This window comes from Antedon bifida, chromosome 3, assembly GCF_963402885.1.
Source record: "Antedon bifida chromosome 3, ecAntBifi1.1, whole genome shotgun sequence".
NCBI lineage: Eukaryota > Metazoa > Echinodermata > Crinoidea > Comatulida > Antedonidae > Antedon > Antedon bifida.
The window spans coordinates 30,483,982-30,503,361 of record NC_136228.1 but is presented as its reverse complement, the minus strand read 5'-3'; the positions used below and the strand labels follow the sequence as shown (position 1 = coordinate 30,503,361).

The window sequence follows — 19,380 nt, the reverse complement described above, 5'->3', positions numbered from 1 at the left end:
AGTGGTTTGCTAGGAAATTTATTGATATCTTGACAGCCTAGATTGTGTTTTTAATAGTAGAAACACATTTCATTGGGCCAGTATGCATAGGTAACACAGGATTTTGCTTTTAATGTTTTTCAGTTTGGTTATTGTGCTTTTTTCTTATGTCAAACAATACACTTTATGGTGATTATTAAACCATAAGGTGCGTCATTTTGTGGTGCAATTTCAGTCTATTGTACAGCGCCATTGCATGTACATTTGTATTGTGTATGTTTTGTTTACATAATGATCGACCTTCGTGTTTACTAACTTATCACAAAGCTGTTCTGAATGCTTTCAAATCTGATTGTACCGATTATTCCAACTAACAACCTGTTCGGACGGGTTGAAAATTACCGCTTATTCCCGCTGTGCAGTCACATGCAGCAATTAACTTTTGCCTTAAGGCTAAAAAAAATAGAGGCAAAAAGTTCACCAATTTTGCAGGTTATTTCAGCCTACGAAAAAGAAACAACATGGGTCATAGGTTACAAACTTCATTGACCTTTAAACCTAATTTCCAACCATGATCTGATCGTTACAAGCATGGTTCAGCGGTAAATACTCTGTATGTCTGAATGACGCTTAATGTAGGGCCTATGCTTCAGTGGTAGGTCGAAAATAAGAAGTCCGAACACGATCTAGGAGTCCTTTTTATGACTCGGTAAATTGAAATACAAATAATTTGAACAGTAAATGTGCGGAGACTTGAAGAATACTGTTACGTAGACAAACTGTAGAATAAAAAAACATAACAAACCGTTTGAAATTTTCATCAATTTCCTCCTGCGTTGAATGGCTGTCAACAACACAGGATCTCTTCATAAAACTTATGTAATCAAATTATTATGTCATATATAATGGCAATTTTCTGACTTTACATTCCTACATTAAAAGTTTTCTTTAGTAAAAAATTTCAAATTTTCTTAGGTAAAAAATTATCATTTCAAAATTGTCCCCCTGAAAAATAATTCTTGAAAAATATTTTATTGAATATGCCATTTTAATGTTGCATAATAGTTATCCACTTTGACCAAAAATTCAGTATTTATTTACTTAATCATTTACACATTTATTCTACTGTACCATATTTTCGTAGATCCAGAGTGTAGTGGGGATGGGTAGTAGTTAGGTAATTGAAACAAATAGTTTTCACTTTTATAAATAGGATACAATGTTAATTCATTCTGTGATTGAAAAAGGAAGTAATTAAAAATTGTAATCTATGTCATTGTTTGTGGGTTATAGTCCCGTTCTAGGTAATACTTTTCAGTTTAGTTATAATTATTGTGAACTTGAAAATTTATGAAATATTGAAGATGTAGTGTTGCCAAAAATTCCCCCCATCCGATTGTTTAACGTTTAAAGATCAGAGTGAACATAAAACTAATCTTTACTCACATTTGGATGATAAATAAAAATGAACAATTTTATTTTATTTTTAGACAATAAAGCTTAATTTGAAATCAGTTACCATAACTTATTTATTAAAAAATAGTACTGTTCAGTACCCACATAACTAACCTTTGAACAACGTAATCAGTCTGTTTTAAATAACAATAAATTAAACAAATAATTCATGCATTGCTTATTAGGGAAACCCCCTTTTCTCTGGGTTTAATCATTGAGTTATAAAATCACTGACCTTGTTATGTTTAGGTATATCACTACCAGGATGTATTCTGCCTATTACTAAAGTTCCTTGTTCAAAGTTAACTACATTTGAATATATCAAGGTTAAAGATTAAATATTAGTCATAGAGGTTTTATTAATTATAGGAGAATACTGTTTAAATGAAGATAATAAAAATAATTCCGTCCTTCACACAAACCTAAAGGCATTGTAACAATTGATTGATTTGTAGTTTCAACACCCTTTTGCACCTTGGGTTTATTAAAGTCTAACGGGATATAGAACATGAATATTGTTTAAAATGATGATTTAAAATAATTCTGTCCTAAAGGCATTATAACAATTTATTTCTTTGTAGTTTCAACACCCTTTTGTACCTTGGGTTTATTAAAGTCTAACGGGATATAGAACATGAATATTGTTTAAATGATGATTTAAAATAATTCTGTCCTAAAGGCATTATAACAAATGACAAATAATTTATTTCTTTGTAGTTTCAACACCCTTTTGTACCTTATGTTAAATCTAACAATTGCTTTGGGCCAAATAAAAAAAAAGATCATCATTTATTACTTATGATTGACATGCAATTTTGATGGTAAATTGAATAATTATTTTGAAATTTGTTTAGGGTATACAACCATTTATATAATGTAAATTAAAATAGAACATAATAAAAAAAATGTGGTTCCAAAATTTCATGAGGAAGAGGATGTGATACTATTTTTTTTATTCTGAGAATAGAATATTGTATTGGATCGACAGTAGTCCAATGAGGACCATGCATACTTGGTTTTATACGCATGGACAGATTATTCTGTTGACTAAATTGTTGTCTTCTTTATCTACCATCACAAACGAAAGTTGGCTAATTATAGACAACACTGATAACCGATATGTTTATAGTCAATTCTCGTTATGCATTAATAATGATTAATTAATCATTATGTTGTCATAATAGACAAATATGGAACAACATCATATAGATTCAAATCAATTCAATAAAACTTTATTATCCCAAATTCTGGGGAAATTCATTTGGTTGTGGTATACAAAGATTCATAAAAACATTTTAAAAGTACACAAAACAAAAGCACAACACAACAATCATAATAAAAATCTAAAATATGTTTTAAAAAATAGAGAGAGAAACAAATAGCAAATCAGGTTCATGTTGAACAGCATTATCTTTTTAGAGTACCATTGTAGGATCTAACTGCAGTAGGAATGAATGATTTATTATAGATTTGCTAAAATGAAAAAAACCTATATCTATTATACAAGTTTTACATTTTAATGATTTGTGTTTGTTTCTTTCAGTTTCCGAAGCAGCTTGTGATGAATTTGCAGAAATTAAAGCACAATTGGAAGTTGAACAGTTATGCAGAGAAGAGGCCGAAAGCTATGCCACAAAGGTTTCTTAGTTTTATCATCTTATAATATTTATTTAATGTAATTTTAGTAACTATCTACATATTTTAGGTTTATTCCCCAAGGGCCCATAAATTTACCTACAGGTACTTGTGTTAAACCAAATTGTTATATTGGAATGTTCCATTCATCGCAAATCAATACATTTGTAAACGTATATTAAATCTATCAAAATAGTATTTTTAAACTTTATTTACCATCGAGTAAAAATTCTAGAAGTAACGAGCGATTTACCGAATTTTGCCCTTACGTAAATTTATATATAGATGTTATAAATGTATAGTCGTATAATGTATTTCTACGTTTATCCTTGCTATTTGATTTGTTGATTTTGTTTTGTGTGCCATGAATTATATTTTCCCATTTCAATGATTAGGTAGTGAACACCGATGATGACACAGTATTCTGGTGAATGTCAACATGCAGCGCCCTTTATAACTTCTCAACTTTGTAGCAAAATCCGAAAGCCACCTTTTTTAATAACCTAGCCTTCAACATTTGATTCAAGATTGAATTAATAAATTTAATTGAATAAATGTTTACTTTAGCAGAGTAGGTGTATAATATAAAACCATAGACCTATAAATTAGGTCTAATTTATAGGTCCATGATAAAACAAATAATGAATGTTTTTTATTTGTTAAATGGGAGTTAAAGGTGTGAATATTCTGTTTAACTTTGCTCTGACTGGTATACTTGGTGATCTATGTATTTATAAGATCTTCATATCCATAACAAAAAAGTAGATTGATGTGTAAAACAATTTCAAGAAAATAGTGAATTAAACTCTATAAATAAGTTTATTTTTAGTATCTAGTATATCCCAGCAATTGATCCCACTCCCTCCTTTATATTCACATCACTCATTTACTAGTATTCCCTTCTCAACAGACATACTTAATACTAAATGAATAGCAGATGGGGTAAATTCAGTTAAAGTAAGTCATCACCAACCGCATTAAGATAAAACTGCTAGTGATCTGGCAATATCCAATCTGTAACAGCCGCCTTACCATGCTACTTTGTACGACGGAAACTTTTAATATAGTGTTCCCTCATTTGTCTAGTAAGAGAGAGGAAATCGCATATGCTATCTATCGGAGGCAAGCCGTGGGGATTTCCCCTGTGCTTACTATACTAATGTTAGAATGTCTGCAGTTGATGTGTGCTGCAACTGGACACATATTGAAATGAAAGGATTTTTAATTTATATTATTTTGTTTTTATTTTTTTTTTGTAAATTTCATTAACATTTCTATTCTACATCATGCCCTGAAAACTTTTGCTTAAGCTCTGTCTACACTATCAAACTTTATGTGACAAAAAAATGTGATGTTCTTTTTTTGTGTAACTAGTTTGATAGTGTAGACAGAGCTTTAAAATGAGTACATTTATAGGTTTGGTCTTTGTTTTTTTGGTCGTAGTAGTTGTAAATTTGATTTGAACATACCAAGAAAAGTGGTCTAATACTAATAGAGTTTCTGCATAATTTGATTCTCAACTTGGTTGCGATTTTAATCACTTTACTACAGACACTGTCACCATACAGCCAGGGGCGTATCCAACATTATAGATTGGGGGGGCTGGGGGAGCTAAATATTTCATAAATGACAAAAATGATCTGTCGGGTTGCAGAAAAATATATTTTTTATTATTATTTATTTAATTATTATTTTATTTTTAAAAGCCTGTTTAGTCCCCGTCTAAATCCGCGCCTGACAGCCTCACCCTAAAAAAAAAACATTAGTCTGAAAGAGAGAAAATATTCATACATATACAAAAACAGTAGGGCCTAGTTAATTTATAATTTCCATATATTTGTCATATGTATCGTCACTCTGTCACCTTTACTATCAAGTGCCGTGACTTTAAAGGATTATGTTTCTTAGCATTTTATCCCTCGGTGTCCCCTGGTGTGTTTCTTAGCGTTTTATCCCTCGGTGTCCCTTGGTATGTTTCTTAGCATTTTATCCCTCGGTGTCCCCTGGTGTGTTTCTTAGCGTTTTATCCCTCGGTGTCCCTTGGTGTGTTTCTTAGCATTTTATCCCTCGGTGTCCCCTGGTGTGTTTCTTAGCATTTTATCCCTCTGTGTCCCCTGGTGTGTTTCTTAGCGTTTTATCCCTCGGTGTCCCTTGGTGTGTTTCTTAGCATTTTATCCCTCGGTGTCCCCTGGTGTGTTTCTTAGCGTTTTATCCCTCGGTGTCCACTGGCGTGTTTCTTAGCATTTTATCCCTCGGTGTCCCCTGGTGTGTTTCTTAGCATTTTATCCCTCGGTGTCCCCTGGTGTGTTTCTTAGCGTTTTATCCCTCGGTGTCCCTTGGTGTGTTTCTTAGCATTTTATCCCTCGGTGTCCCCTGGTGTGTTTCTTAGCGTTTTATCCCTCGGTGTCCACTGGCGTGTTTCTTAGCATTTTATCCCTCGGTGTCCCCTGGTGTGTTTCTTAGCATTTTATCCCTCGGTGTCCCCTGGTGTGTTTCTTAGCATTTTATCCCTCGGTGTCCCCTGGTGTGTTTCTTAGCATTTTATCCCTCGGTGTCCCCTGGTGTGTTTCTTAGCGTTTTATCCCTCGGTGTCCCCTGGCGTGTTTCTTAGCATTTTATCCCTCGGTGTCCCCTGGTGTGTTTCTGAGCATTTTATCCCTCGGTGTCCCCTGGTGTGTTTCTTAGCATTTTATCCCTCAGTGTCCCCTGGTGTGTTTCTTAGCGTTTTATCCCTCGGTGTCCCCTGGTGTGTTTCTGAGCATTTTATCCCTCGGTGTCCCCTGGTCTGTTTCTTAGCATTTTATCCCTCAGTGTCCCCTGGTGTGTTTCTTAGCGTTTTAGCCCTCGGTGTCCCCTGGTGTGTTTCTTAGCGTTTTATCCCTCGGTGTCCCCTGGTGTGTTTCTTAGCATTTTATCCCTCGGTGTCCCCTGGTGTGTTTCTTAGCATTTTATCCCTCGGCGTCCCCTGGTGTGTTTCTTAGCGTTTTATCCCTCGGTGTCCCCTGGCGTGTTTCTTAGCATTTTATCCCTCGGTGTCCCCTGGTGTGTTTCTTAGCATTTTATCCCTCGGTGTCCCCTGGTGTGTTTCTTAGCATTTTATCCCTCGGTGTCCCCTGGTGTGTTTCTTAGCATTTTATCCCTCTGTGTCCCCTGGTGTGTTTCTTAGCATTTTATCCCTCGGTGTCCCCTGGTGTGTTTCTTAGCATTTTATCCCTCGGCGTCCCCTGGTGTGTTTCTTAGCATTTTATCCCTCGGTGTCCCCTGGTGTGTTTCTGAGCATTTTATCCCTCGGTGTCCCCTGGTGTGTTTCTTAGCGTTTTATCCCTCGGCGTCCCCTGGTGTGTTTCTTAGCGTTTTATCCCTCGGTGTCCCCTGGTGTGTTTCTTAGCATTTTATCCCTCGGCGTCCCCTGGTGTGTTTCTTAGCGTTTTATCCCTCGGTGTCCCCTGGTGTGTTTCTTAGCATTTTATCCCTCGGTGTCCCCTGGTCTGTTTCTTAGCATTTTATCCCTCGGTGTCCCCTGGTGTGTTTCTTAGCGTTTTATCCCTCGGTGTCCCCTGGTGTGTTTCTTAGCATTTTATCCCTCGGCGTCCCCTGGTGTGTTTCTTAGCATTTTATCCCTCGGTGTCCCCTGGTGTGTTTCTTAGCATTTTATCCCTCGGTGTCCCCTGGTGTGGTACTTCTTTTTATCTGGGTCTCTGTCTTTCATATTTGCCAACTCATTCATGTTTTATATATAATTAATAAAATTGTAGCTATTTTTGCTTTCAGTCGGTTTTATTAGTTTTGTTGTACAGAAAATAAATGTTTGCTTAACAGTATTGAAAATATTGACAACTTTAAAGGACTAGTTTTGTATTATATGATTATTTGTATAATTGATTAATTAAATTTCTGAACTAAAGCAAGAAAAATAAGTTTGTTTTGCTTTGATAAAATCATAAGGTGGTATTTAAGTATAGTTTACAAACTTCTCAGTGCAATCCCAATAAAAAATCTTTTTTTCTTGTAAAAGGAATGTTTTTAATCATCTCATATTTGTCGTTATTTACCGAAATTACTTCTTTTACTTTTTTTGGTGTTTTTTTTAATATAATTTTTTTTTTATTTATATATAGTTTTTATAGTATTTTTTATGTCAATTCTATTTTTGTAAGTTGAACTTTTCAGCTTTCAGGCTGCTTGTTGTTCATATGTTGTTTTATACTGTAATAAAATGAAAAAATGTTGCTTAAATTTTACTTGCAGATGGTCAAGCAAAATAAATCGATCAAAAGAAAAAGTGCCGCAATTCTTGGAAATAAATGGAACTCCATAGAAATCAGTTTGGACGACGATGACGATGACCCTCAGGTCAATAGTTCGTTGGAATCGGAACAACAGCGACTAAATGGTATGTGGTATACATTCTAAAGCTGTGTTTACACTATCAAACTTTATGTGACGTGCCCATATATGGACACGGTGATATCATATCACTACCATATTTGGGCACATCATACTTTTTTTGTCAAACTAGTTTTATAGTGTAGACAGAGCTTTATATCAAGGGGTATGTCCAGGTCTGAGGCATTGTACCAGAGCTGACATGTCGGCGCTCTTTGCATATCTTAATGGATTACATCATCCACATAAGAAGGCCTGGTTTAATTGTCTAAGAAGTAACAAATAACATTCATTGTTCTGGGAAATTTGCATTTGAAAGTTGGGTATATTGTGTCAAGTCTATCCAGGGCTCACATAATCATCTACCGTCCTGGGGCCACCAAAACATCGTGTCGGGCATGTAGAACTTCACTGGCAGTGTCCAGATGGGCAACCTCACAAATGTTTTTTTTTTTATAATTCTGCGAGGTGGGTGGGGGGAGCAGTATTAAGGACCAGTTTACATTGCATCAGTCATTCAGATTATGCCGTCTATACTGGGTTTAATGTTTAGTGAGGTTGAGGTGGTACACTCTTACATAGCGTTTTCTTGTATCAGTACACACAAAATGGGCGGGGCTAATTATTCTAATGAGGATCTGATAGAAAGCTGTTGCTTGTGTCAAGATTACTAAATATAACCATGCATATAACCTACAAATACCTAGGGGAATGCGGTAGATTAATTCACCGTGGGTATGAATAGGAAATAATCAAAAGCCTTGGAAATATGATAACGACCAAAATAATATTTTAAAATTAATATGTTGATTTGTATGTTATTTTATTATTTTGGTCAGCGTCTATCACATGGAGTACCGCCCAATATTTTAAAGATAAATTTATTAAGCTGGAGTTTATTTTTAAAACTAAACTTGTGTTTGTCCTTGTTTTGTGTACTACTGTAGTTGGGAGTAACCTTTTATATTATGATAGATGAAGTTTATATAACTATAGTAACAAATTTTGTTACTGATGTATATTCAATTCACATTTATTCAATGTTATTTTATTCGAGCCTTAGTCAGAATGTGTGAACGTTTTTTAAATTGTGATTGGCATAAAATAGTACAAATACTTCTTCGTTTTCCTTTGCGCAAAATTAGAATTAAAGGTTTTCATAGAATTGTTCAGATTAGACACACGATCAAGGAAATGGAATTAAACTGTCCTTGTAAAAGAACAGAAATTTTACTAAAATATATATTGATGAAGGGCTAGTGTTGCCCGAAAGCTCTGCTAACTTTTCTGGCTGTTTACTTTATCGTTTTGATTTAGCTTTTCGCTTTTTTATTTGTATCTCCATTGAGATCCAGCCACTGATACCCACAGCATTGTCATTTTTTTCAGTAATTTGCCTTTGGATTTATATATATATATATATATACTCTATATCTGTGTAAGATTGATTCTCATTATTATAATTAAGAATTAACGTATTCTCCATTTTTTGTGTTTCTCAGTAAATATTTTGAACTCTTCATGTAATATTTCGACATTTTGAAAAGTCTGCTACACCATTATGGCTTTTATAATATGTTTGATCTTAATAATTTTCTAAGCCTTATTTTGGAAAGACGAGTGTAGATAAACAATTACATTTTGCATTACATGAACATTTTCCTTTGAGAGATTTACAATTTGAGTGGTTAACATGCACTCCAATCCCAAAGTCCAGGGTTCAATCCTGACCTAGTGCTACAGTAGGCTAGGCTAGGTTTGAGTTGACTTACTCCCTACACTTCCAATAAGACTTATTATTTTATAAGTAATTTATCCATTCTGTAATTGCTGAGTAACTGTACTTATACTGTTGTGGGTGGAATTTTTTTAAGTTTGTGTACTGTACATCTCCATTTTCCTCCTGAGCGAAACTGCTCCTTTTTACTATTAAACCGAGGCAATCAGTTTCACTCATCTCTTTCTAATTGGTCCTTAACATTTTTTTCTTTTATCAGAATTTCTTCATGATGCAGATCTAAACAAATCTAATATAAATGGTTTTTTTTTAAGAATTAAGAGATGAACTGACTGCATTAAGGAAAGATTTAGATGTTGCCAATAAAGACAATAACGAGTTGAACGAGGAAGTTATTACATTAAAACATGAAGTAAGTATGTTTATAAACAATGCATAGAACAAGTTTAAAGCTGTGTTCATACGCACTAGAGTTATTACATTAAAACATGAAGTAAGTATGTTTATAAACAATACAAAGAACAAGTTTAAAGCCATGTTCATACACACTAGAGTGATTACATTAAAACATGACGTAAGTATGTTTATAAACAATACATAGAACAAGTTTAAAGCTGTGTTCATACGCACTAGAGTTATTACATTAAAACATGAAGTAAGTATGTTTATAAACAATACATAGAACAAGTTTAAAGCTGTGTTCATACGCACTAGAGTTATTACATTAAAACATGAAGTAAGTATGTTTATAAACAATACAAAGAACAAGTTTAAAGCTGTGTTCATACGCACTAGAGTTATTACATTAAAACATGAAGTAAGTATGTTTATAAACAATACAAAGAACAAGTTTAAAGCTGTGTTCATACGCACTAGAGTTATTACGTTAAAACATGAAGTAAGTATGTTTATAAACAATACATAGAACAAGTTTAAAGCTGTGTTCATACGCACTAGAGTTATTACATTAAAACATGAAGTAAGTATGTTTATAAACAATACATAGAACAAGTTTAAAGCTGTGTTCATACGCACTAGAGTTATTACGTTAAAACATGAAGTAAGTATGTTTATAAACAATACATAGAACAAGTTTAAAGCTGTGTTCATACGCACTAGAGTTATTACATTAAAACATGGTGTAAGTATGTTTATAAACAATACAAAGAACAAGTTTAAAGCTGTGTTCCCATGCACTAGAGTTATTACATTAAAACATGAAGTAAGTATGTTTATAAACAATACAAAGAACAAGTTTAAAGCCATGTTCAGATGCACTAGAGTTAAGTCCACCAACCCATTAATTTATAATTTTCATTTTAACATGTGTTTGTTTCTAAAGCTTATAACTTCTTCATAATGGTAACCCTGATTTAACCTTTTGCTTTCATTAGTTTCATTTAATTCCTTCACTTTATTGTCCTATAGAATACAGACCACAGGAAGTTTGATTCTAAACTGCTTCTGGTATAATCGTTTGCTCTTTGGTATAACAGACTGAATTTAAAACCATTGCCAAATAAATTGTTATAAAAAGGAAACAAACCAAACAAATATACAGTATAACCCTATACTCGCTGATGCATAATATAGACACTGTTACACCTTATGCATACCTCTCATGGGGTATTAAGTATTGTCTAAATCTAATTGTATAAAATAACATCTAGCCAATATCACAAATTGACAGTGTCCCAATGTCTACATTTTGATCTGATTTCCCACCTGCACAATGGTTCTATGATAAAAGAACATAACGCTATTATATATTACATAATATAGATAGTCCTAATAAATGTGAGCATAGAGATATTCTCTATGATTTGAGGCAATAAATATAGCCTAAACAACCTCCAGGCCTTGTCTTTTGAAAAGTATAGATGTGCTACAAATTGCACTCCTCAATACATTCAGGGGTGCTGTAGGTGTGCTGTTTGTATGTAGAAGTTTACCAAATTTAAGCGTGTGGTAAATCGCACTCCTCAAGGGCAGTTTAGGAGTGTGTTAGGTGAGTGATCGCACTCGCTCGCCTTAAAAGACAAGGCCTGAACCTCTATACAAATTGTCCTAATTTGGGCTTTGGTAATGTAGGCCTATAAATATATTGCTACCGTACTTAATACTCAGGCCTTGTCTTTTTAAAATTGTAGATACTCAGGCCTTGTCTTTTTAAAATTGTAGGTGTGCTACAAATTGCACTCCTCAATACATTCAGGGGTGTGCCGTTTGTATTTTGGTGTGTAGAAGTTTACCAAATTTAAGTATGTTGTAAATCACACTCCTCAAGGGCAGTTTAGGAGTGTGTTAGGTGAGTGATCGCACTCGTGAAAAGAAAAAGTCTGAATACTGTGTACTATTGGATGGTTTCATTGGTCCATTCCAATAATACATGTGTTGAAACTGAAAGTTATTATATTTCTCTTGTATCAACAAAGATCCACAATACAATTTTATTATCAAATACATTTATGTTTATAAAATAATATATTATTTCCAACACTGATAATTGCCTTTTCAACATAATAAATTTACATATGTTAGTATGCCTACTGACTCACTTTGGGTCTAATACCACCCCTACTTTATGTCTGATTTCACAAACAGACATATCCCCGGTCATAGTCCCAGTATTGTCTTTTGGTCTGGATAAGGCCTCTCTCTAGCCAGTTCAGATGAGTTTTTGCAAGAAATGTTTACCAATCATATTTTTTTTTTAACCAGGGTTTCCCCGGGTATAGTCCCACCCACAAAGTCGCCCCAATTTCGTGTTCTAGGAGGTTAGAATTATAACAGAGGATATACGGTATATATTATGTAAAACTTATGAGAAACTCCACCCAGTGATATACAGAACAATTAAGAGTAGGAAATCTGTAAGAATGAAAAAAAGCTGCCTCAACCAAGTATTGAACCCGGAACCTTCTGCTTGATAGGCAGACATCCTACCATTAGACCGCTGGGGCTTTAATGGTATAGTTCAAATTCGATTGAATTAAGAAATATTTTGGATAAACTTTTGAAATACTTATAGGAATTTATATGACCATAAATTTATTTTTATTGTGTATATATATAAACAAATCAGGCAAAGAACATTAATTCTAAACCGCCCGGTGATATACTGAAATTTAATTATTAATTTGAAACGATAAAGATGAGGAAATCTGTGAGAATGAGAAAAAGTCGCCCCAACCGAGACTCGAATATAATAACATAATAATAATATTTAATTTAATGTTGAAAGCACCTTGTATATGCCCATGTGATAGTATAAATAAAATTCTCAATACCTTGATTCTCTGCCAAAATGTTTCAGAGGCCTATATACACAGTAACTTCTGACCTGTGTGACTCATTAATTAATCAACAAAAATTAGTCAAGGCTGCATTGCATGTAAATGAAACTATTGCCAATGATAGACCCACAGAAAAAAGATTTTTTTTTCTACCTCAGTTGTCGACATACATCTAAATTTAATGACACTTGGCAAAAGTTTGTTGGAGCTCAGATAAAACAATAGTTAAATATTTCTGTATATAATCATGTGATGTTATACAGAAGCATGTCTATTGCATTACACCATAATATAAACGTTTTTCTAAAAAGTAATTCAAAATTAACATATATTAGACGAGCAGGAAGTATTTGCTTAAATAAATTTTTGTTGTGTCACTAAATTTGAGTAATGGCACGAATACCGGATGAATAAAAGAAGAATTTAACATGAAGATTATTGGAAACTGTGTCAGAGGTCTGATCATACTGATTCAGTGATAAGCCCACTCTGGGGTACAGTATAAGCTTGACGTACTCCAAATGTTATGCCAAATTATGCAATCATATTTGGATTCAAGGGGCGTCCGTCCTCTTTTTAAAATTTGCCACAGTGCAAGTTATAAGCCAACCTCATCAAAATGGAGGCAAAATATGTACAGGAAAAACTGTACTGTACTACTTTACAATGAAAGAAAATATTATGAGATGTACAGTGATACTTTAGTTGCACTTTTAAAAAGAAACAACAACATAATATTCATAATAGGTGAAACAAAAAGAGGTCATTTGCAACAGAGGAATTTTTTTTTTGTATTTTGATTTTGGAACATTTTTATATTTTTTATTTTTTTAAAAATTTCAGCTTGAACAAGAATGCATATCAAATTCTGATCTGAAAGATGCACTAAAGCAGAGAGACCGTGCAATACAGCAATTTAGTAGAGGTAACCCTATTTGTCATTCATTAATACTGCGTTCACACATACTAAGTTGCTCACGAGCTGACTGAAAATCAGAATCAGCTTGTCTTGAATATACTGTACTTATGTGCATATGCAGGTATCGATACCAACATTTTGCCAGTGCGACTATGAGAAAAGGGCTATATAGAAGCACTTGTGGAGTTGTGGCTTGGTGGTTATGATGCTTGGCTACCAATACTGGGTTCAAGTACTGTCATGTCAGGATTTTTTCTAATAACACATTACAACACCACTCCCAAAGACTTGTAATAAGACTTTGTTTATGTAGAGCATCTTGTCTATTTGTTTGTCTTGTGAACAAGATTTCCACCTTTCAGAAGAATACTGAATGAATTCGCTTATGGTTATCCTTGGCAATTTGCCTATTAAATATATAAAGAACAAAAAACTTGAGAAATCAAGCTTACTTTGAATTTAAGAGTGCACTTACTATTGTGGCACTAATAGTAACTAATGTCTAATAAAAACAATTAATTACTATTTAAATTATCTGATTTTGTTTCAGTGTCTACTCTGGTTGTTAACGAATTTGAAGAAATTAGTGAAAATTATGAGAAAGAGGCATTACTTCGCAAAAAAGCTGAGTCTTTTGCAGCTAAGGTAATTAAAACCTGGTAGATTATTTACATTCTATACTCATAAAAAACAATTTTGGTTTCAATATTTGGTGTAATCAATACAGTACTTTCATTTGTCTTTTCATTACAAAATTATTCAAATATTTAACATAAATTTACCTTGAAACAATTAATAATAATTTACAATTATTAAGTTAATTAAATTATGTACATCATGATTTGGAAATTGTGCAAATTAAATGCAATTAATTGTTTAATTTATTTATTCTTTATACTGAGTGACCTCTTCATTACAAGACTATTTTCCCAGAGAGCCCAGTAGAAGATTATCATCTGGACATTGGGAGACAATCCCCTACTCTTTTCAAATTTTGAATAGTACCATGTTCTTTATCATGCGAATTATATCCCATTCGAAGGACGAGGCGACGACAGTGCATTATCTTGCTTAAGGAGGTTCCATGTTCTTTATTATTCGCATTATATCCCATCCGAAGGATGAGGCAAAGGCAGTGCAGTATCTTGCTTTAGGAGGTTCCATGTTCTTTATCATGCGCATTACATCCCATCCGAAGGATGAGGCGACGACAGTGCATTATCTTGCTTAAGGAGGTTCCATGTTCTTTATTATTCGCATTATATCCCATCCGAAGGATGAGGCAAAGGCAGTGCAGTATCTTGCTTAAGGAAGATACAAGCATTGTGGTACAGACAGATCTTAAACCCATGCCTTTCATATAATCGGATATTCCTTGGTAGATTCTTATATTATTTAGCTAATATTAAATGATGGTTATATAGTGAGGCTTTTTGTATTCCAGATGTACCCATGCCTTTCATATGCTTGTCTAATATTCCTTGTTGGATTCCTATATTTTTTAGCTAATATTAAATGATGATTTAATATACAGTGAGACTTTTTGTATTTCAGATGTACCAGGAAAAGAAAGTAGTAGCAGAGGTTGCCAGGCGACAGAGTCAATACCTTCTTGATCCACCAGATGACAAATTTACACAAGCCATGAAAGAAATTGATGAACTCAATTCAATGCTGGAAAAGACCGAAACACTAGAAAAGGTAATGGAGTAATAATGTCAGTACCAATCTTTATAGTTTTAAAACCAACATGAAAATAAAGACATCTATCATATTGACTCTGGTATAATCCCTTCCCTTAGACAAGCCTGTTATTTTCTTGTTTGAGTGTATTATTAGAAGCTTTAGCTTCAGACAAACCAAAGATAAAGTTCTATTTTTAGAAAATAATCAATCAACAGTGATCTATTTATGTTACTCACTATCAGTGATTCAGCACATGTTAACAGTTATAATTATACATACTTACATTTTAAATAGTGGTATCAACACCTGTAACTTATCAACACCTGTTTAAAATAGTGATGTCTAAACACCTGTTATTAGTGATTAACACCTGTATCAATGTACACACTTTTAGTAGTGATACACCATCTGTTGATAGGATAGGAATTGCATTACAAAAAATAACATATGTAAACTATGATATTGAAATTTAGATTCAACCTGTAAATAGTGCTCAAGAACCGTCTGTAAATGACATTCCAACTTCTGATAAAACTCCATCTGCTATTGAATCTGATTCAGTAGCAGCAGATCCCAATGAAGATGTTAGTAAAGATGATGCCATTAACCAACATACAGGTGATGTAATCTCAAGTAAGACAGATGTATCAGCAGATGCTAGTGAGGTTTCTGCTGAAATGCCTTTGCAATCTGGCGGAAATGGTGAGTCACCAATAATAACTGGAGGATCAGAAGTAACTGACAAAAAAGCTGAACCTGATGAAAAACCATCTAGTAAACCTGAAGAACCTACATCTACTAACAAACCAGAAATACCTGAAAGAACTGTATCAGCTGTCAAAGTTGAAGAAATTGACTCCTCTAACAATAAAAAAATACTTGAAGCAAATGTAGAAGGAAGCAAAGCTGAAGAATCGACAGAAATACATGAACAAACCTTGTCAGCTGTCAAAGTTGAAGAAACTATGTCTGCTATCAAACCAGAAATACCTGAAGAAGTTGGCAAAGCTGAAGAACCAAAGTCTTCTAACAAACCAGAAATACCTGAAAGAACTGTATCGGCTGCTAAATCTGAAGAACAAAAGTCTTCTAACAAACAAGAAACACCTGAAAAGAATGTAGAAGTTGGCAATTCTGAAACGCCAAAGCCTTCTAGCAAACCTGAAATACCTAAAAGAACTATATCAGCTGCCAAAGTTGAAGAACCTAAGTCAGCTATCAAACAAGAAACACCTGAAAAGAATGTAGAAGTTGACAAAGCTGAAGAACTTAAGTCTTCTAACAAACCAGTGATACCTGAAAGAACTGTGTCAGCTGTCAAAACGGAAGAACTTTCTAAAAAACCTAGTCAGGAAACATCTTCCAAACTCTCTGAGGTAACTTTCAGAAAACTTTTTAAACAGTTTCCACGTTCCTGGGTAGTGACAAGACTATATACTTATTTATGAGATATTATACAGACTAATAGAGAAAAAAATTCTGCCTAGTAATCCCTAGCAAGTATTATGCCTTCATTGATATTTTAAAATGGTCCCTATTTATAATGTAGTCTGAAAACTGGATGTTAGTGTTTGACATCTGCTGTTCTGATAATAGATATTTTTTATTATAAAGTACAACAGAAATCATGATTAATACTAATTATAATTCTCTATGATAATTTATTTTTACAGAGAAATGACCAAATGATTAAGGTATTTTGAATATTTCTATCAAATATTTATGGTGTTGGTATTTACCCTAGTGGTCAATAGTAAAACCCTATTCAGACACAATCGAATTGTAGAGATTACGATTAAGTTTATTACCATATCACAATATCGGCTAACATTTCTGGATTCACGTTTAAAAGTAAAATGTTTGCGATCTGATTACAGGAGTAAAAAAGCACCAAACTGACCGGGTAACAATTGCAATATTGATTATGCATTGCGAATTGGTGTGATTATGTAATGTTTGTCTGAATAGGATTTACTGTGGTTCCATTAAGAAATAAAATATATTGTAATAACTGTATATTGTACACTAAATGTTTGCACTTGAAAGCAGCACACCTAACTGGAAAATAGATTCACCCTATTTAATCAATGTGTATGTTAACATAATTATTTTGTTGGTATTAAATTCGAAATATATTTATATGTATATAAACACACAGGCACAGAACATTAATTCTAAACTAAATTAATTAATTAGATAAAGATGTAGGAGGAAATCTGTGAGAATGACAAAAAGTGTGTACACTCTTTGTATTCATAATCAGTGTACCATGTCCCACACAACTGGCTCAGCCTATTTATTGTGCCAGTTCTGCAGTACATATTATTTCGAAACCTGAGCTGCACTGACGAGATCTAATAAGATCGAAACAGTACTGTCTGCAGATTGGATATCTATAAATCCAAAGACAAATTACTGAAAAAATGACAATGCTGTCAGGGTATCAGTATATATATATATTTTTCATTTTTAAATAATTAAATATTTGTTTTATTGCATTCAGAAAATTCTAACTATGATGGAAAGTATTACTGATACTGAGGTGAATGAACTCTTGTATATACATGCACTATTGCAATAAAAATGAATGTAATCTTTCTTTTGCTGTATTAGAAAAGTACCACTTGTAGTATCTTAGAGCTTCAGCTCTGTCTACACTATTAAATTAACCAAATATGGCAGTGATATGCCAAAATATGGTAGTGATATGACATCATCATGTCCATATATGGGCACATCGTATTTTTTTTGTCACATAAAGTTTGATACGGTAGTGTAGACATGAGCTTTAGAGTCGGAACCAATTCCTACATTCTATAGTTATTGATGGTGCGAGGGTGGTGTTTTGCAGGGGTATCTAGCATTGTGACCAGGTTAAAGCTAAATCAACAACAAAAAACCTATGCTAAAACCTGTCTACACTATCAAACTAGTTGACGTTGACTAGGACAAAAAAGTGTGATGTTGTACCCAAATATGGTAGTGATATGCCCAAATATGGTAATGATATGACATCGTCATGTCCATATTTAGGCACATTACATTTTTATTTTTATCACATAAAGTTTGATAGTGTAGACAGAGCTTTAGTTTAATGTAGACTGCTAACACACAAGCGCAAATTATAGTTAAACTAATCAATTCTCAGTTCTTATTTCTTATTTTTAACATTTATATATGTATATATTCCTTAATATTTATTAATTATATTTTCAGGGAAATTATTATTATATTTTAGCAATTTATTATTTATATTTACAGCATACTTACTATAGTATTTGTATCTATCTGTTGAGATCTGTTTTCTATACAGTGGAACCCTTCCTTGGAATACCCATTCAGAGGAGGACATTTTGTTGTGTCTCTTTAATAGGTGTTCTTCTGTAGTTATAGTTTTATGTCGTAATTAACAATTTTATATTTCAAAATAACGTTTACGTTTTCCTTCCAAAATGTTATACAATTTTGGTTTAATTTATATTTGTGTTTGTCATGCAACCTGATGTGTTTTAGTGTTAGTGAAGACACAACATATTTGTATAAAGTATTGGAACTAAATGGCTTACTATTTTTTAGAAACTTCTTTTTTTAGACCTTTATGCTATCCTAGCCCCTTATTATAGACCAAATTTTGAAGTAAAAAAAAAATTGAAAACAAATGCCATGGTGTAACCTGAATGTTCTCAATATGTAAACATTGCAATTAAAGAGATATTACCATTTCATCTCCATATATGCTAAACAGAAAAGGCATAGAATGAACCAAATAGTAATATGCTATACACCCCCTCATACCAACTCAGGATAACATTACAAAAACTAATAGATAATAGTGCTAGTTGAATTCTCTACATTTTCACTTGCAAACACCTGCTTGTATATAAAAAGAAAATGAGCCTAATTACTACTACTGTCATTTTCAATTTTCTATCGTTTACTTAGCCCAACAATGAATTGAACCGCACGGAAGACAAAGACCAAAAACCAAAGAAAGAGTATGTCCACAATCTGGAAAACAAGTTAAGCATTGCACAGGAGGAGAACGAGTGTCTTGAACAGCAGATAAGTGAGCTGCAAGATGAGCTGAAGAAAGTTAAGATTCAGTTAGAAGTGGCAGCTGAGAAGTTACGTCCACCACCTCCACCTCCTCCACCACCTCTTCCTACTGTAAAGCATCCATTAGAGTAAGTGATCTTTCCTTATTTTATAAATCTGAAATGTATTTGTTACATTTTAAAAATTTGCCCATATAGGGACATGATGATGTCATATCAGTACCATAATTT

The 19,380-nt window shown here is 33.3% G+C and overlaps 1 protein-coding gene across 4 annotated transcripts in view; it reads left to right on the top strand.

Annotated features, from left to right (window-relative positions):
• Nucleotides 1-19,380, top strand: part of LOC144837348 (uncharacterized) — a 29,194-nt gene that overhangs the window by 2,201 nt on the left and 7,613 nt on the right. For 2 of the 4 annotated variants that reach the window (XM_078692413.1, XM_078692412.1), the window contains exons 3-12: nt 2,978-3,072; nt 7,318-7,462; nt 9,508-9,605; nt 13,333-13,414; nt 13,959-14,053; nt 14,963-15,109; nt 15,568-16,470; nt 16,768-16,788; nt 17,598-17,636; nt 19,037-19,278. In XM_078692413.1, the coding sequence (XP_078548539.1) occupies nt 2,978-3,072; nt 7,318-7,462; nt 9,508-9,605; nt 13,333-13,414; nt 13,959-14,053; nt 14,963-15,109; nt 15,568-16,470; nt 16,768-16,788; nt 17,598-17,636; nt 19,037-19,278 (1,867 nt within the window). The remainder of the gene's footprint in view (nt 1-2,977; nt 3,073-7,317; nt 7,463-9,507; nt 9,606-13,332; nt 13,415-13,958; nt 14,054-14,962; nt 15,110-15,567; nt 16,471-16,767; nt 16,789-17,597; nt 17,637-19,036; nt 19,279-19,380) is intronic. The other 2 variants (XM_078692415.1, XM_078692414.1) reach the window with 2 other exon arrangements.